General features: G+C 48.1%; 4 protein-coding genes across 4 annotated transcripts; 2 read left to right on the forward strand and 2 right to left on the reverse strand.

The window, feature by feature from the left end:
• Positions 1-1,448: 1,448 nt before the first annotated feature.
• Positions 1,449-2,313, reverse strand: UCRPA7_2072 (putative nad-p-binding protein; the record flags this gene model as incomplete). Its single annotated transcript, XM_007914647.1, has 3 exons — positions 1,449-1,463; positions 1,514-1,803; positions 1,911-2,313. 3 exons carry the CDS (start codon positions 2,311-2,313, stop codon positions 1,449-1,451), a joined length of 708 nt encoding a protein of 235 aa, XP_007912838.1.
• Positions 2,314-3,422: 1,109 nt separating this feature from the next.
• UCRPA7_2073 (putative bifunctional phosphoglucose phosphomannose isomerase protein) lies at positions 3,423-4,559 on the forward strand (the record flags this gene model as incomplete). The annotated part of the gene is made up of 1 exon (XM_007914648.1): positions 3,423-4,559. The coding sequence occupies one exon, from the start codon at positions 3,423-3,425 to the stop codon at positions 4,557-4,559; it is 1,137 nt and encodes a 378-aa protein (XP_007912839.1).
• Positions 4,560-8,251: 3,692 nt separating this feature from the next.
• On the forward strand, positions 8,252-9,892 carry UCRPA7_2074 (putative thermostable alkaline protease protein; the record flags this gene model as incomplete). The annotated part of the gene is made up of 4 exons (XM_007914649.1): positions 8,252-8,492; positions 8,544-8,733; positions 9,049-9,413; positions 9,882-9,892. The coding sequence occupies 4 exons, from the start codon at positions 8,252-8,254 to the stop codon at positions 9,890-9,892; spliced, it is 807 nt and encodes a 268-aa protein (XP_007912840.1).
• Positions 9,893-13,297: 3,405 nt separating this feature from the next.
• Positions 13,298-14,438, reverse strand: UCRPA7_2075 (putative nmra-like family protein; the record flags this gene model as incomplete). The annotated part of the gene is made up of 4 exons (XM_007914650.1): positions 13,298-13,551; positions 13,616-13,965; positions 14,033-14,277; positions 14,334-14,438. The coding sequence occupies 4 exons, from the start codon at positions 14,436-14,438 to the stop codon at positions 13,298-13,300; spliced, it is 954 nt and encodes a 317-aa protein (XP_007912841.1).
• Positions 14,439-17,198: the final 2,760 nt, after the last annotated feature.

Consider the following 17,198-nt stretch of genomic DNA (forward strand, 5'->3'; position numbering starts at 1 on the left):
GTTTGCAGCATGGACTCAAGTTGGTATGGGGCACCTCGTCATCTTTAATTGCTGGGGTTACATCACCTCGTAAGTTCATGCTATCCTCCTGGAAATTTCAATTCTTGCAACCCTAAACTCACATTCGAAGTTTCGGGTTCTTTCAGCAGTACTATGTCGAGATACTGAGCCGGTCTGCCTCAGACATCGCTTGGATTGGATCAATGCAAATGTTCCTACTCAACTTTGTCGGCGTCTTCTCAGGACGAACGGTCGACATGGGCTACTTTCGCCATTCTCTTGCCATTGGCTGTACGCTTCAAGTTGTCGGTGTTTTCGCGACAGCGTTTTCGACGCAATACTGGCAGTTGTTCCTGGCACAAGGCGTCTGCAGCGGCCTTGGACATGGATTACTCTTTGCGCCTTTGGTGTCTATCATACCAACCTATTTCAAGCGGAAGAGAGCATTCGCCGTATCCCTGGCGACTTGTGGAGCAGTAACAGGTGGTATGACATTCCCGACCATTGCGTACACCTGCATGTCGAGCCTGGGCTTCAGGTGGACGGTCCTCATCATGGGGTTTGTGATTACTTTCAACGCGATCATGATATTTAGTTTCACTAGGACTCGTGTGCCAGTGCGCAAACCTCGTTCACTCTTCGACCCGAGCGCTTTCAGGGAGCTATGGTATTCTTTGTTTGCCATAGGCTCCTTTCTCGCTCTCTGGGGCGTGTACTTTGCTTACTTCTATGTAAGTCGCGTCCTCGGAACAAATCTTCGAAAGTACATACGACGCTAAGGGAGAAATAGGTCGGCATATATGCACGTGAAGTATTGGGCTTCTCTATGAAACAATCGTTGCTGACCATAATTGTTATGAACGGAGTAGGGTTTTTGGGGAGAATCATTCCAGCTCTACTTGCAGATCGATACTTCGGTATCGTAAACACACTTATTCCAGCAATCGGAATCAGCGGTGTTCTTTTACTTGGTTGGGTTGGTGTATCTTCCGCTGGAGGTCTCTTTGGATGGGCAGTTATCTACGGCATAACGGCAAATGCCTCACAAAGTTTGGTTTCCACTGCGGTTGGTGACCTGAGTACGGATCCCACTCGTGTTGGTACAAGAGTTGGCATGGTATTAGGCGTAGTCAGTATCTCCTCCTTTACTGGACCGCCAATCGGGGGGCAGCTTACTGCTATCCACGGCGGTGATTACCTCTACGCACAACTGTTTTCGGGGCTGTCAATGGTGGCTGGGTGTCTAATGTATGTATTGGTGGCATTCAAGAGACCGAAAAAGTAGCCACATCAAATAGAGGACCTACTTCGTTCAGAAATTTGCAAAACTCGTGTAAAACCACCTAATCTGCTACGTTGTCTTGACCTCTTTCGGTATGAAACCCACAATTACCCTCAATACCTCTTGTTCGGACAACCCGATAAGTACGAAATTCGGCATGGATCTCTTACACAACGAAGCCCTGAAATGAGTTAGCTCCAAAAGCCAGATTCTGAGAATAGTCGTGCTCACCCCATTTGCGACAATATTCTGTCCATTAATCCAGCCTGCTGCAGGGCTTGCAAGAAAGGAAATGACCGAGGCGATATCCTCTGGCTGACCCAACTTATTGGATGGCGTTTGGCTGGCAATGTAGTTGATGAAACTTTCGGTCTTGCCCTTGCGGAAAAGTTCAGTATCCGTTGGGCCTGGAGAAACGGTGTTGACGGTGATGCCCCGGACTCCGAAGTCTTTGGCAAGGGCACGAGATAATTGTTCGATGGCCCCCTTGGTAGCGATATAGACCAGTGCGTCGGGCAAGACTGAGGATAGCCTCGTAAGTGATGAAGAGAGGAATATAATTCGGGAACCTGAATAGTAGAAGCTTTAAATTAGAGTGGATGCCACAATTATACAAGAAAAAACGTACCGGAAGTTAGATGTGGAGCGGCTGCTTTAACAAGAAATAACTGTCCCTTGACATTGGCGTTCATGTGGTCATCAAAAAACTGCTCATCGATTTCCGCCAACGGCTTGCTGCCCATGATTGCGGCATTCAAGACAATGATGTCGATTTTTCCATATGATTTCACTGTCTCATATAACAGCCTTTGACCACCAACGACCGTAGATACGTCTCCCTTGATAGCGATGGCCGCGCCTGCTCGTCTGGCATTAATGGAATCAACAAGTCTGCCGGCCGCCTGTGAGTTGGAAACGTAGTTGACAACGACGTTTGCACCATCCTCGGCAAAGCGTTTGGCGATTCCAGCACCGATGGATCGGGAAGAGCCTGTGACTAGCGCGACTTTGCCTGACAGAGATGTGGTCATAGTGACTTTGGAACATCAACCAATTCGCGAGTGCGTGTGACTGAATGGCTGTAATTGGGGTTGTAATCTCGGTTCCATAGAGAGACCTAGGGCCACCGTCAATATACAGTATAGCCAGGGACTGCGCCATAGCCAAGCCACAGTTTCGCTAACGGACTTGCCACAGTCAAGTCCTTGGAAATGCAGTCTAAAAGCCCGATCACAATAACAAGGAGGGCGGCCAACATGCTCCAGCCCTACCCTTGTGGTGACTCTCCGGTAGGAGTTCGGGGACTAGTTCCATGATTGCCGCGGACCGCACCCCCAGCCGACCGGATCACCCTCGGATCCAGTTTATACCACTTAGAAAGTTTGCCTAGAGGTAACCCCGATTTCCGAGTAGGACTTAGCCTATCGGATCCGCTTATACTGCCTTAAGGACGGGTAGCTTATGGGTACTCCCACGATTTCCGAGTGGGATCTAGCCCTCGGATCTACAGATGAGCCGCTGACAGGATAGGGTCGCGAGCCGGGGCTCGTCCCTGTGGGGTTGTGGCCGGTGAGACGGCTGGCGGCGCCGCGTAGCAAAATTCACCGCTGTCGTCATGAGGCATTATCCTAGTTCGTAATAGCGAGGTTGATCGCAATAGTAGAGACCGATTGGTCAAGGGTACGTGCGATAGCGAAGTCTAGAGCTGCGGAACGGCTCACTCATGCTCTGGAATGGTTTGTCTTGAGTGGCGGATGGGTGATGGCAGCTATACCAAGAGCTTGGCTTTGAGGTATCTTGGAGAAGCCTTCCATCCGCCGAAAAGATTATCGGTATTGCAATGAACTTAGCGGTCACCGGCACATTTTCTACAAGGTAGACCGCCGCTCATTATGAACAATGTGGTGGATCGAATGTGTCTATATAAACCGTGAGACAACCCCAGATGGACTCCCTGTTGAGAGTGCTACTTTCCAATCTTTCTTTCGCATCGCTATACTGCTACATCTGCTACAGAAGGTGTAATCTTTTTTGACTACAGACCCAGGCCAAGCTATTATAACTTACTATTTACAACAGATAATCTGTTTCTTGCCTTAGGCTTTTCTCAATCAGAATCATGTTGCAGAAACAACAGAAAATGCAGCCACGCCTAGAGCGTCTCGAGCAAATGCTCGGCGACCCTCTTTTCGAAAGTATACTCTGGGGCCACGAGTACGACCTAGGTGAACTGGACAACGGTCTTCGTGGTAGGATCGAGTCCGGACAATTCAAGAGGATCGTCTTCTATGGGATGGGATGCTCCTCGGTGGTGTCCGACATCGTCAAGGGCTTCTTTCTGACGGAGCACATCCCGATACACGTCCAGGTTATTAATGACTACGATCTCGACTGGTTTATCGACAGAAACACGATGAAAGAGGATTCCACGCTGGTGATCATTGTCTGCTATAGTGGCTGGTCGGTCGAGCCGTGCCTGTTCTTCGAGACCATGCGACAGATGACAGGCAACAAAAACTTGATAGTCCTATCTGGAGGCGGGAAGATTGCCTCTTTGTGCAAGGATCATGGCACGTCGCTGATCCAGTATAAGCTGAGACATGCCGACCGGGAATACCCCCTCTACCACGTTCAGCAATTCTTCTCGATATTCCTCGATTTGTTCCACAAGCTGAAGATCACGAAGTCCTCATATCAATCAGAGCTCGAGGCCTCGGTCAAGTTCTTGAAAGAGGAGTTCCACGACGGAACCCTCAAGCGAGCGGAGGCCATTGCTGAGAAGCTGAGGGGTAGCCGTATTGCCCTGCTGAGCACGGCGGACTGGTACGTCACCTTGCTCAAACAGACTACCATGTTCTTCAACGAAATCGCCATGGTTCCGACTCACCGAAATCTCCTGCACGAATTCTCCCACACTGAAGTGGCTGCCTATTCCGACCCGGCTACCAAGCAGGCCATCGTCACTTTCTGTGACTCGAACGCCGACGACTATACGAGGAACAAGATTCAGACTCTAGAAGGGCTGTTCGGTAGCAAAAAAGTCCCTCAGAACCGTAACATCGAGTTTGTCAATATCGACCTTGACCAGGACAATTTCTTCAAGAAGTTCTTCTTTGGGCACTTCTTTACAGTTTATATTGCGTATTACCTAGGGCAATACTCCGATGTGGAGGGGAGGGATTTGATCTCGATTGCCGCGAAGAACCCTTGGTGGAGCCAGCGCAACATCGAGCTGCACCCCAAGTGTATCGACATTCCTTCGGTTCTTGAGTCCTAGAGGACTGGCGACAACCTACACGAGCTAGCAGATTCGTAGGTGAATGGGTACTAGACAGTTTTTCTCTTTTCAACGAACGAAGTATAGATATTATTTGCGCTGTCTTTTTTTTTTAAAAAAAAAGAAAACAAGAAAAAAGAAAGAAGGGAAAATACTGTTTACACTAGATAGTTACCATCATTCTTTTTTTTTTTAACTATCTTCAGTATATAGTAATCACAGTCATTACTGTATTTGATATCAGAATTAGCGGCCTAACATCATAACCCCACTTTACTCTAACTGCCGTAGCACTTTATATTGTCACAGGAAGTTGGTCACCTTACCTCACTTGCTGTGCACCCTGCAGTACGGCGCCCTCGTGTGAGCGTACTGCGAATTGCCCGTGGACAGGCTTAACCACGTAGTGGTTAAGGTGACCCTTCTCACTGGCACTGTTGCGTGATATGAAAGTATGGTGATACCTAGTTGTTGATCCACTATGGACGTGTCGATGGTGTAGGTGGGCTATATAAAGGCCCTCCTGGCCAACGGCTTAGGCAACCATGACATACGTACTCTGGAGTACAGCCTTGGTGACCCTAGCTGCAAAAGTCACTCCTAGCGAGACATAGAGTTTGGCCGCGGTGTGACGCCTTGTCCTCCCAGGCATCATTCGGAAGGTTTGCTATAGACCCAAGACAGAATTGCTGTTACCGATCAGGATCGTTGCTACCTCGTGAGCTCTATCACCAACTTCTCAGCTCTTGGAGGCGGTATGTACATAGCGCTTCTGCACACGGCTTAGCAGCTCGATAGAGTCAGCCTCCGTAGCCACTTATGAAAACAGGGAGAGATTACGCTGGCAAGTGGCACGTCGAAGGAAGCTTGGAGGAACTACAAGCTAGCACACAGGAAACGCAGCTTTGTTGTTTATTTTCTGTTAGATGAGATATGTGCGCCGGGTCACCACTATCGTCTGACCAAAGAAACGGCGTCACGGTTCACATTTAAGCCTTTAAAATGGACATGTTTCACTGCGACAGGCAGGGGTAGTAGATCCTGAAACTCTTACGCATCAAAGGATACTTCTAAACCCTCATCATGTGCTGGCGTGTCTCAAACGTAGGCCCGGTATATGGCACCTTGGATATCGGCGGCGGTTCGGGCAGTTCCGCCACACATATATCGTTTCTCCGCTAGAAGCTATCAAGGCTCGGGCCGCGCACACTGGTGCTCATGTGCTGTAAGTCCTGAGCGACGACTGGCTCGCGGCCGCTGATTTTCATACCATTTATCTGATACCTGAAATTTGTCTTGTCTTCCTCAAGAAATTAGCGGCCGAGGGATTCGACGGACCGGCATTTGAGGCGAATTTGAACTCAGCAACAGTCGTCAACAGTATTGCAGAAATATGCCCAAATACTATTGTATTAACGCACTCGAGTGACATCAGCACTATGCCCTGGGTGACTCATCCTAATGTCACGGCTATTTTTGCTGCTCATCTGCCCGGCGAGGAATCCGGAAAATCCAGTCTGGATGTACTATGGGGGACGTTTACCCATCTGGACGACTTCCATATACAATACCCAGTCACGGAGGCGGATTATGGCTTCCTCGTTGTCGACCCCTCTAGTGTCGATGTCAACTCTCCAACAGCGTGGCAGTCGAATTTCACAGAAGGCTTATTGATCGACTATCGCTATTTTGATGCACTGAAAATCGAACCGCTCTATGAATTTGGATCTGGCCTCAGCTACACGACTTTCGAGGTTACCTCGGATCTATCAATTCAGCCATTAGTAGCCAATCCACATCCCACTATGGCGGTCTCTTCCAATTGCACGTCTGACAAACTCGGTGGCTTGTTTGTCTTTGAACTCGACTACTTGAGTCGAGTTTGAAAGCGATTTACTTTTCTTCGAGATAGCATGCAACAGACTGGGATTCACACTCGGGTTCACACTCAGCGTCGGCCCAACGCCCCCCAGTCTACTTGCCTCTGGATCGACAGATTGGCTAATTTCATGATATTATACATTTGGGAAATAGACAGGTACGAATACAATTAGAGCAACGGCATCCTGTCCGTTATGATAACTACCTAGCAAGCCCCACGAATAGGCCACAGCTCTTCTCGTCGATATGGCCTAGAAGGCCGTCCTCGACAAAACGAAGGTCATTGGCCAGACCGTCGCAATCCTAAAGACCTAACTACCATAATGACGGCTTCGCACACGAAAACGTTGACCAACGGCGACGAGCATCGAGACTGCGGCGCAGAGCTCGAGAAGGCGCGTTTTGTGCTGTTTAATTAATGATGCGAAACACTGTTGTTAAGCCATGCCTGATTTTGAGTTTCAGGTACCTATTTCAGTGATAAGATTAAGCTCTATTCGTGATTGCGGAGTCATTGATTGCATAGGTAAATTCCAGAAAGTACTTATCAAAGCACTAAACATGATTAAGGAAGGTACCTAGGAAGAGCTGTTTTGAAGAAACAAAGCCTTTTCTAAGTCAGGCTAGGGGTTTCAGGAACTTCTGCAAATGCTACATCACAATCATAGCGAGCCTCATCGCAGGCGTTGTATGGCTAGCGTTATCAAATCTTCTTCGAGTTACGGCGCTAAGATCGATGCGGGTTTACTGACGAATCAGCACCCTCTCAGTTTATCCACACAGGTAAGGTCAACACGTACATGTACAACATTACTACTTCACCTTTATCATTCACAGGATCAGACCATGAATACGAAGTACATAACCGAATATCAGGAGTCCCACTTCAAGTCACACCGTATTGCATCTGTCTGAGGGTTTTCAGTTGCCTTATTGAGACAATAGGGTTCCCTCCCCCAGAATATCACGGCTCTTCTCGTGATTACACTCTTTGACCCTTTACTCACCTTTCTCAGTTTCCTATTCTATAGCAGTATATGAATTAGTTGGACTATTACTAAGGACGCAGGGGTATTGACTCTGCTACCTTTGGCTACTATCTTCCTAGAGCATACGGATAAGCGGTCTAGTAGTCCCGTCTCCGAGAAAAATATCCAGCTGTTGTCTGCCGAGGCCAGCCGCTATGGTGAATATCTAGCGATGATATTAGTGCGGAATCATTGGAAAAATTTGAGCGGACAAAACTATATAATGTTGCTTGTTGCGACCCTTCCATAACGAGACAACATGAGATCGAGATTTCCCATCCCATCACAAGAAACTACCGCTCAGCTTCAGGTCTGGCAATGATGTATACACCGATCGGACTTGTCCTCTTGGCATTCTCCTGTTGTGCTACACTAGCAGAATCCTTTAATGTCAAGACGGAGCCTGAGTATGTTCCAGACGTGTACATGGTTCAGTTGCATGATGCCACTGCCCTTGGACGTCGGTCGGGGGATCATACTCACGTCGCATTTGCGAAACGTGCGCTTGAAAAGTCCATCCCATACGAAGTGAGATTCTCGTTCGTCGACACCGACCTCTTTTATGGCCTTTCCTTAAAACTCCTGAATAACGACTCTGTTGGCGCTATGCAAGCTCTCCCTGAAGTGGCAAACATGTGGCCTGTCCAACTCTTACCACGCCCCTTAGCTGCCATAGACGTGGCATCTACAAAGGGCCTCAGAAGTCTTCCTGAAGCTACTTCAGATCACTTTGAGAAGCGACAAAATGGCAGCAGTGGTTTGGACTATAATAGTCCTCATGCCATGACTGGTGTCGATCGCTTGCATAGCTCCGGCATCAAGGGTAAGGGAGTTAAGATTGGTATCTTGGATACGGGTGTTGACTACTATCATCCTGCTCTTGGCGGTTGCTTCGGTCCCGGTTGCAAGATCTCTTTTGGATACGACTTGGTTGGTGACGACTACAATGGTTATAACACTCCTGTACCTGATGATGATCCTTTGGCTACCTGTTCCACCGGAGGTCACGGAACCCACGTCACTGGTATGCAAGTCGCTCCTTATCACCACGATTCTCTCACTTACAGTGAAACAGGAATTATCGGAATGGAGGTTCCAGACGACTATCCACTGTTCAATGGGCTGGTCGGTGTCGCTCCTGAGGCTAGCATTGGAATGTACCGCGTCTTGGGCTGTAGCGGTGGCGTAGGCACCGATGTCCTTGTTGCTGGTATGGTGCGTGCTGCTGATGATGGCGTGGATGTCATCAGCATTTCCATAGGCGGGTATTCAGCCGTGGGAAACTCCCCGCACGATCCTTATCACACTCTTATCCAATCTCTCACTGACCGTGGGATTGCGGTAGTGGTGGCAGCTGGTAATGACGGCGCTACTAGCCCCTTTTCAATCGAGGCGCCTGGGAATAGTCCCGCCGCGATTGCCGTTGCATCGGTAGAGAACACTCTCTTCCAAGTCTTTGATATGATAGATTCCAACGGCGAAGTGATTCGTTATGGAAGTGTATATCCATTTCCTCTTAACAAAACCCTTTGGGCCCTTGTCGTTGGAGATGGAAGTGTACAGGGTGATTTTGGTTGCAGAGCCATCGATTTCGACGCCATTCAGGGAAATGTCACTGGAAGTAAGGAGGACTACGTCGTTATTGTAAAGCGTGGGCTTTGCGGACTTGCCTTGATCCAGTCAAATGCTGCTGCTGCTGGGTTCCGCAATGTTTTGACGTACCCGGACAAGGATGTTCTTGGCAATCCTTTTCTTCAAGGCTATGCCGCAGCTATCCCTGTCACCGATGACAACGGCGTCCCCTTAAATTTCGGCACTACAACAAACAACAAGATCTACGTGGGAGCAAAGAAGTCAACAGATTATTCTGTGAGGTTCACTGATGCCACTCCGGAATTAGTGAGGCAATCTTGGGGTGGACAGATGAATAACTTCAGCAGCGCAGGTATGATTGCACTCCACGGTCCCATCCGGCCCTCTACAATTATAATGACATGACTGATTCACCCTATGGTGCTACAGGTCCAGTATGGGATTTCAGCTTCAAACCTCAGATTGCTGCTCCTGGTGGCGAAATTCTGTCAAGCTGGCCGCTTTCTGCCCGGGGATGGGCTATTGCTCGTGGCACTTCCATGGCTACTCCATACCTTTCAGGGTGTTATGCCTTAGTCAAATCTCAGCTACCCGACTTATCAGTCACTGAAATCCTCACGCGCCTGCAAACAACCTCAAGGCCCATGACTCGAGCCACGCGAAGCGACCTTTCTCCAACAGTTCATCAAGGTGCGGGATTGGTCAATGCATACGACGCAATATTCTATCATTCCTTCGCCTCTCCTGGTCAACTCGAACTTGGACCTAGTGAAGTCCTTGCCGAGTCTCAAATCTCCATTGACATAACCAACCCTTCCAGCAAAGATGTAGAGTATACGCTCTCACATTCGCCCACTCCCGGCATGGCGCATTTCCCATATCCAGATGTACCGAACAACCAGGGCTTTTACAATCTTGCCTACCAGCGGCTAGACTCGTTACCGTTTGCCGCAAGAGTCGAGTTTCCTGCAGGTTCCACCGTTACAGTTCCTGCGGGAGGTACTCGAAAAATTCCTCTCAATATCCAACCACCACAGGGCCTTAACCCACTCCAAATTCCCATATACACTGGATTTATATCTATATCGTCCACTCGGCACGAGCAGCTTTCCATCCCATACATGGGTGTTGGCTACAATTATTCAGCCGCTGCGACTTTAGGGTCGGTGCCAGTGCCATTGAATATAAATGATTTTGCGAACTACTCGGCGTTGGGAGCTCCTCAAGTATTCGACTCTACAGGCTACGGTATTGGGAACTATATCAAGGTCGATCCCACGTCGCTAGGCATTCTCTACTCTACCCTACAGCCCGTATACATGTCACGAATGGACCTGGTCCGCGCAGAAATCGACTTCGAGCCGACCTACTACGGTTTCGACCCGAGTGCGCCGGTGAACTACACCAGGACAGCGACGCCCACGAACAGCGTTATCGCCGGGGTGGAGATTTTAGGGAACATTGTTATCGACGTTGCCGACGCACCGTACCTAGCATTGATAGAGACATGGCCCGATCCTCCTCTATACGACGCCGCTACATCCTTGCACTCGATTCCGATGTTGAAGGGTGGCTATCGTCTCCTGATTCAACAATTGAGATACGGAGGTGATTTTGATAATCGGGCGGACTGGACAAGTTGGCTCAGCGGTGTAATTGATGTTCCAACAGATTTCGTCTAGGGGCGGCACCTTATCCGTAACCAGAGCGCAAGGAAAATGTGGCGATCTTAGCGGTTCCTTTACGATGAAGGTGCCTGATTGCGAGGAATGAAAAATGTTCTTACTGTGGCTGTGGCACAGGGTAGAGGAGATTGTTCACATCTAAGAGGTTAAATAGCACATTTCAATCCATAAACTAGAAGTCTCAACTTTCCCCCCTTGGAAGCGCTCAGAAGTACCGAAGAGGTCTATTTGATAGCCTTAGTATTCAGCGTTACTCAGGGGTTTCCCTAGTACTATATGGACTCAAGCTATACTCTTTACACCTAAGTAGCTCTCTTAGATGATTGGATAGACTAGATTTTAACTCCCAAGTATATCTTTCAGTTGCTTTATAGGACTTCGAAGACAGGATGCAATTCTAATGATATCCACATCAAGCGGAAAATTGATGACCACCAAAGCGTCGAGTGTTCCTTCTTTCCAAGGTCGCTTATAACTATGCTAGGAAGCCATGTGAAGTTGCAACCGTACAGCCACGGCGCTTACAGGCCTCCCAAAAGGCGCGATGTAACTCCGCTATGCAAGAAACGATTAGCGCACCGACCGCCGCTTCACACACAGGGTACCATCACCAAAGTCCTAGCCTTTCTAAACCACAGCAGACTGTTTGCAATAAGCCGACTAGGAGGATCATATTCCATTGACTTTGAGGTTGATTACTGCTGGTCAAAATGGACACGTCCTCAACAGTTGCGACATGGCTGTCGCTTGCTGTCACAACGGCAGGCCTCGGTGGGTTGATATCTCAGGCCAGCGCCATTATTGACAACTTGGATCCTTTTCACTCCACTCGAACCGTTGAATATTTGGGCGTTTGGTTTCAGCGACAGTCGAAGTTCCCTTGGTGGCGCCTAGTGAAGCCGCCCCCGGACGGTCCAGTCATATCAGCCAATATCAATGAAGGCTTCTGCGGCGTCAATGTTCTCCATCTCACTCGGCTGCCGTCACCGCAGGCTGGCAAGGCTGGTTGGTCCATCATGCTGTCGATTTTCCATCCAACGGCTCCGATTCACCTTCAGCCGGCGACCTCTGATCTCGCCGAGAAAGGTGTAACCCGCACGGCTGAGCGTCCTGTGCAATTTGACAGCGATAAAGATTCCGTGGCATCAAGCAGTCCTGGTTGGGGTAATCTAGGTCATCGACAACTCATCCGCCATCAAAGTAGCGCCTGTATCACAATTTCTCGCACCACACTCCTCGTCGCCATGTGCGTCACTAATGCCCGGAAAACATTTCAATATGCTGATGCCGCCGGTTTTCGGGCCGGCTATGCCTCTTACAATGGCCAGTGGTACCTAACCTGGCCTATTGGGCAAGAGGCTATTGTCAAATTCGCGCCACATGATTCGCACAGCGCTTCCACAGATGTTTACCCAGCGAGCTTCGTGCAAAGGGTCGATCGCTGCGTTCAAATGCTGGCTGGCATAGTATCAGCTCGGGGGGCTGGCAGCGCCATGCAGGTAGCGTTCTGTGGCCGTAAGCCAGCGGGGCGGTACGAGCTCCAATATGTGGTGAAGGGCTTCCCAGGGGCTCACGGAAGCCGGCATCTTTTCAACATGATGGGAGGGAAAGGTTTACGAAGTTGACTTCATGTACGCACGACCCATCCATCCGGAGGAGGTAGCGGGGAAAACCTCAGACATGGTGCTTTCCCTGCCTAGCACTGACAAAGGAGGAGTTACGGAGATGGCTGTCAATTCAACAGAGGAGGAGATGATCAAGCACGCACTTGATTGTTTACCATGGGCCTCGCTATCATGGAGTATTCATCGAGGGATGAAGGATATTCTAACGGTGTATGCGAAGCCAGTCATGGATAGCTACCGTCACCAACTAGCTTTCACCCTAAAGCAGTTTGTCCATAATAACCCAGCGTCTCTCGATGCCCGTGGCTGGAACCCCAAGTTTGTGCGGGAAAGCATGGGGGATATGGCCGCTGGAGCAATACTAGCCGGGAGTGGTAACTCTGGTGACCTTGTCCGTGTTGTCACAGAGATTGTGCTAGCCATGGTTGGTGATTGGGGCTTCCCACGCTTGGACAATGTTAGGTTCTGGAGGAACGACCAGCGCCAACTAGACCTGGAAGGTGTTGTAGCGTTAACTAAGGTATTTGTGTTGGAATGGAGTAACGAATTTGATTATCAGCTTTACCATGAACTACCCATAACTATTCACTTTGCTTAGAAGACCTGCAATCATGAATATTCACCTATGGCTAAATAGAAAGAGGGTTTATACAGCGCCTTGGACCTCAAGTTTGATTTGACAACGCTTCGGCTTCGAAAATCAATCTGCGTAGGCTAGTTTCGTTATCATCGTTTGTAATAGCGCTATGATTAAGAAATATATAAAAGTCGGCAATCTGCATTAGTTAACACGTCCTTCATGTATAGTCCATCGTGTCCCGTGAATTTCAAGTTAAAAGACTCCCATGTTTAGATAGATTGAACAGTTGAGACATGACAATTAGCAGGACGAATATGCAAGCCTCCAGCCTTTAGACTCACACCCTCTATGTCTGTTTCCATGCCAGATTGAGCAGAGTCTCGACAGTAGTAGCCTTAATATCGGGGAAGATCTCATTCAGGGTTTTGTCAGCTTTGAAGTCAAAAGCCCCCTTTGCAGTCCATAAGCCGAATGTTGATAGAATCATCTGAAGCATTTCTTTGGGCACAAATTGATACATTGGCACATGAGAAGGGAGTTCTGTCACCTTCCCTTGCTCTAGAAGCTCGAGATTCTCATAAGTGACTTTGAACTTGGTGCCTGAGAAGATGCGATGTCAGTTTTCTTATGCACAATGCTTCAAAAGAATAACTTGTTATCCTACCCTTAGCAGCCTCTGCAAGGCGGACAAACTCATTCCAGGTCACCCTGTCACCGATGATATACGATATTGGATCCCACTTCTCGAGTGACAAGCTAGCCGCGGCGAATTTTGCGATATCAGCCGTCAGAGTGAAGATGATGGGCATATCTCCGGACCCAGGAATAGCCGCGACGTTGTGTTTTATATCGACTACGTCGGTCATGGGAGACATATATGTTTTGATATGTGGCATACCCCAGTAGTCAAGTATGAAACCATTGACAAAGCTCGTGTGCTCTAAATCGACAGTCTTGGCTAGTTCGGCCTGCGATAAACGTTTGTAAGCCACGAACGGAATGCGGCCCTCGTCCCTATTTTCATGGTACGTTAGCTCAAAAGCATAATAAATATTATTGCAAGGCGATCAATAGAGCTTACTCCTTAACATAGCTATCGGGATGAAACCCCCAGTCGCTAGGAATGAAACGCTTGGTCGTTTTGGACGCGTCGGCGGCACGAATGAGCTCAACCTCCTTGGGTGGACCGTTGAATGGCAGAAGACTCAATGCAGAGATAACAGTGTGAACATTGTGCTGCTCTAGAGTCTTAGTAACAGCATTGATGTTGCTGTAGTCGACCGCAAGAACCGTGACGTCGAGCTCTGCCTCCAGGGCGGGATTTGACTATTGACATTTAGCAACAGAAGTGATGCAGCAACAAGTCATGATATTTAACTTACCTGCCGGCTCAGAATCTTGACCTCATACTTTCCAGTAGCAATGATAGCGTCAACCAAAGCCCGACCAAGTCCTCCGGTGCCACCAGCAACAGCGACAACTGGCATGCTTGACATTTTGCAATCCAAGGAATAACTGATATGATATATTTCTTATCTGACTTACTCGTTTCTGGTTATTTGTCTTTCGTCTTCATCGATCTAGAAGGGGGATCTTTCCACTTATATACGCAGACATGTCTTAGACATTCTTGTACTAAGTACCTAAGTATCGGGTGTAAATTGCTGCCGATAGGCTCTATACTTGACTTGATTGGTTGATCGGTAGTAGTTTTCTTCCGATGCCGATGTCCAGCCCCTCGAGCGGACATGGTGATGGTCCACCCTTTGTAATCATCCAGGCAGGCTTCCTTCAATTACTTTATCAACGCCATACTCGTCATCATACATGAAACGCAATCATTTTCTCCACAGAACAGCTTTATTGAAAGTGGTGCTAGATTAGTAAGGATAGTATCGCATTCCTTGATCAACAATCATGTTACGAATCCGAGCCGATTACTGGTAACGCCTGAGTGTGTCAATCTCGATATGGGACACTAGTGGGATGGACTTCATCTTGTCATAATGTCCAGAGTAGAGAAAGTAAGTAATCCAAAGCTTTTCGGATGCTTCTCTGACTGTCTGATCAGGCTTGCGTGAGGTGCAAGACGAGGAAAACCCGCTGCGATGGGCTCACTCCTTCGTGCACTTTCTGCTCTCATCGCAGACTAGAATGTGTTTATCAGCCATTTCAGAAACGAAGGGGACTCGGGAAAAGGTCTAGGTTCTGTTATCACTTTGGATATCAAGCTGATTGTTTTCGTAGTAAGAGCCACGTTCAGGACCTAGAAAGCCGACTAAACAGGATGGAGGCATTGCTTCATCGCTCGACCGTGCCTGACACGCATTCTTCCCTCAGACATGACCAAGTACAGGATGTTCCCAACACAAATGCAAGGCCTAATATAGGGAACATGTCTATATTTCCGCAAACAACACGCATTGCAATCTCTCGAAACAACAATGATCCACGGGATAATAGATCTTTTGCTCAGACCTCAGAGTCATCTGAGTCGAGCTCGAGAAAGACTCTGGTCGCGTTAAACACCGAGGAAAATATCTCTTCGCTAATTGCATCTCGGGATACACGGTGCGAACTTGCCGGAAACAGCTCAGAACTGTATCACGGTGGGTTCAGAGCTCAACGGTTCTCTCCTATGATGAATGACGAAGCCATAAAGGAATTCTTGATTCCAATACTTGATGATATAAACTCTGTCTATCCTATTTTTGACTCGAGCGTCTTGCAAGCAACATTGACCCAGCCAGCTTCGAATGAGAATGTTGAACGCTGGGCTTACCTCAATGCCTTGCTTGGACTGGGTCATCTACACGGAGCCAGTAACGACCAGTATCTCGAGAGCCGCAGAACGGCCTGGGCATTTTTCAAAAATTCCTTTGCGTCTTTTCCACATTTGCTTGTTCATGGACGAAGCTTGCTCGCCATTGAAGCTGTGTTATGCATGGCATTGTTTTTAGGTCGATCAACTGATAAGCGTACCACATCTTTACTTGTCGCATCAGCTCTGAACATTTACTCGACACTTTTCTTTTCTACGGAGAACTTGGACTCGAAGTCTGATACAATCGCAATCCATCGAAAGAAAAAGGCCTTTTGGACTGCCTACATCCTCGACAAGAACTTGAGCCTTAACTGTGGGATCCTGCCGTCGTTTAACGACGATGAAGTGCGTCCAGATATTCCAGAGGAATTTTCGACACAACAACGAGAGTTCAGCATCTTCAGTCACAGATGCAATCTTGCTGTTATACAGTCGACAATTTATCAGAGGCTTTATAAGACTGCAAAGAAGAACCACAATCCTGCTGACCTGCTTGGATCCATCAATGTGATGGAAATTGGGCTTAAAATATGGAAAGATACTCTGCCTCACGGGGTCCGGCCTTACTTCGATGACATATCAACGGAAGTGGCCCTGCCATTCCATCTATTGAGTCTTCTTTTATCATACCACAACGCCATCGGTATGGCATTGCGCCCGGCTAAGCGAAGCAACTCCTGGATATCCTTCTCTAAACGATACACCATGGCGGCTGGGAATACACTGCGCTGGGCAAAGAACATTAATTCGTATTCATTTCCAGACATCTGGTAAGACTGAAATACGTATATGTTTAAATTGAAATTAACGATGAGATAGGAGTGTCTTGCCCTGGACGCTTTGTGCCGTTATCATGTTGTTGGAGAACATATTAGATAACCCTCATGAGACGCAGGCTGACGAGGATGCTGCGCTCCTAGGTGACTTTGTGCAAAATCTGACGAAGTCGAGTCAAGAAAACCAATACGATTTGAAAAGTCTGTTAAAAGGATGTCAAGCCATGGAAAGCATTGCGAGGGACGCAATCACCGCTGCGAGTCAGAGAGAAACCTATATCCCCAGTCAGAAAGTACAGGTAAGTGACCCATTAAATATTAATCTATATCTATCATAGCAATGCTTGCTAAGTAGTATTGACTAAGGCTATATCTTCTTTGTTGTCGTCGTGCGTCCATCCGATGTATTTGGCTCAAGGGTTGATGAGCAACGTTGTAACCCCCGACCACAGCATCACCATTGCATTCGCATCCATTCTCGGTTTTGACTGGGACACGAAAGCACCCTCTGGTCCATTTGGTTCTTGTATATTTTGGCCGGAAACGTATGGTTTCACATTCACATCTCCTCAAGATCGAGGTAATTATTCATAACCACTCCTCCGTCAGCATTTTAGTCTAGGGCGGTATTATAAGTAGAGAGGGCA

Source organism: Phaeoacremonium minimum, assembly GCF_000392275.1.
Source record: "Phaeoacremonium minimum UCRPA7 unplaced genomic scaffold PA7_03_scaffold_146, whole genome shotgun sequence".
NCBI classification, from domain to species: Eukaryota; Fungi; Ascomycota; class Sordariomycetes; order Togniniales; family Togniniaceae; genus Phaeoacremonium; species Phaeoacremonium minimum.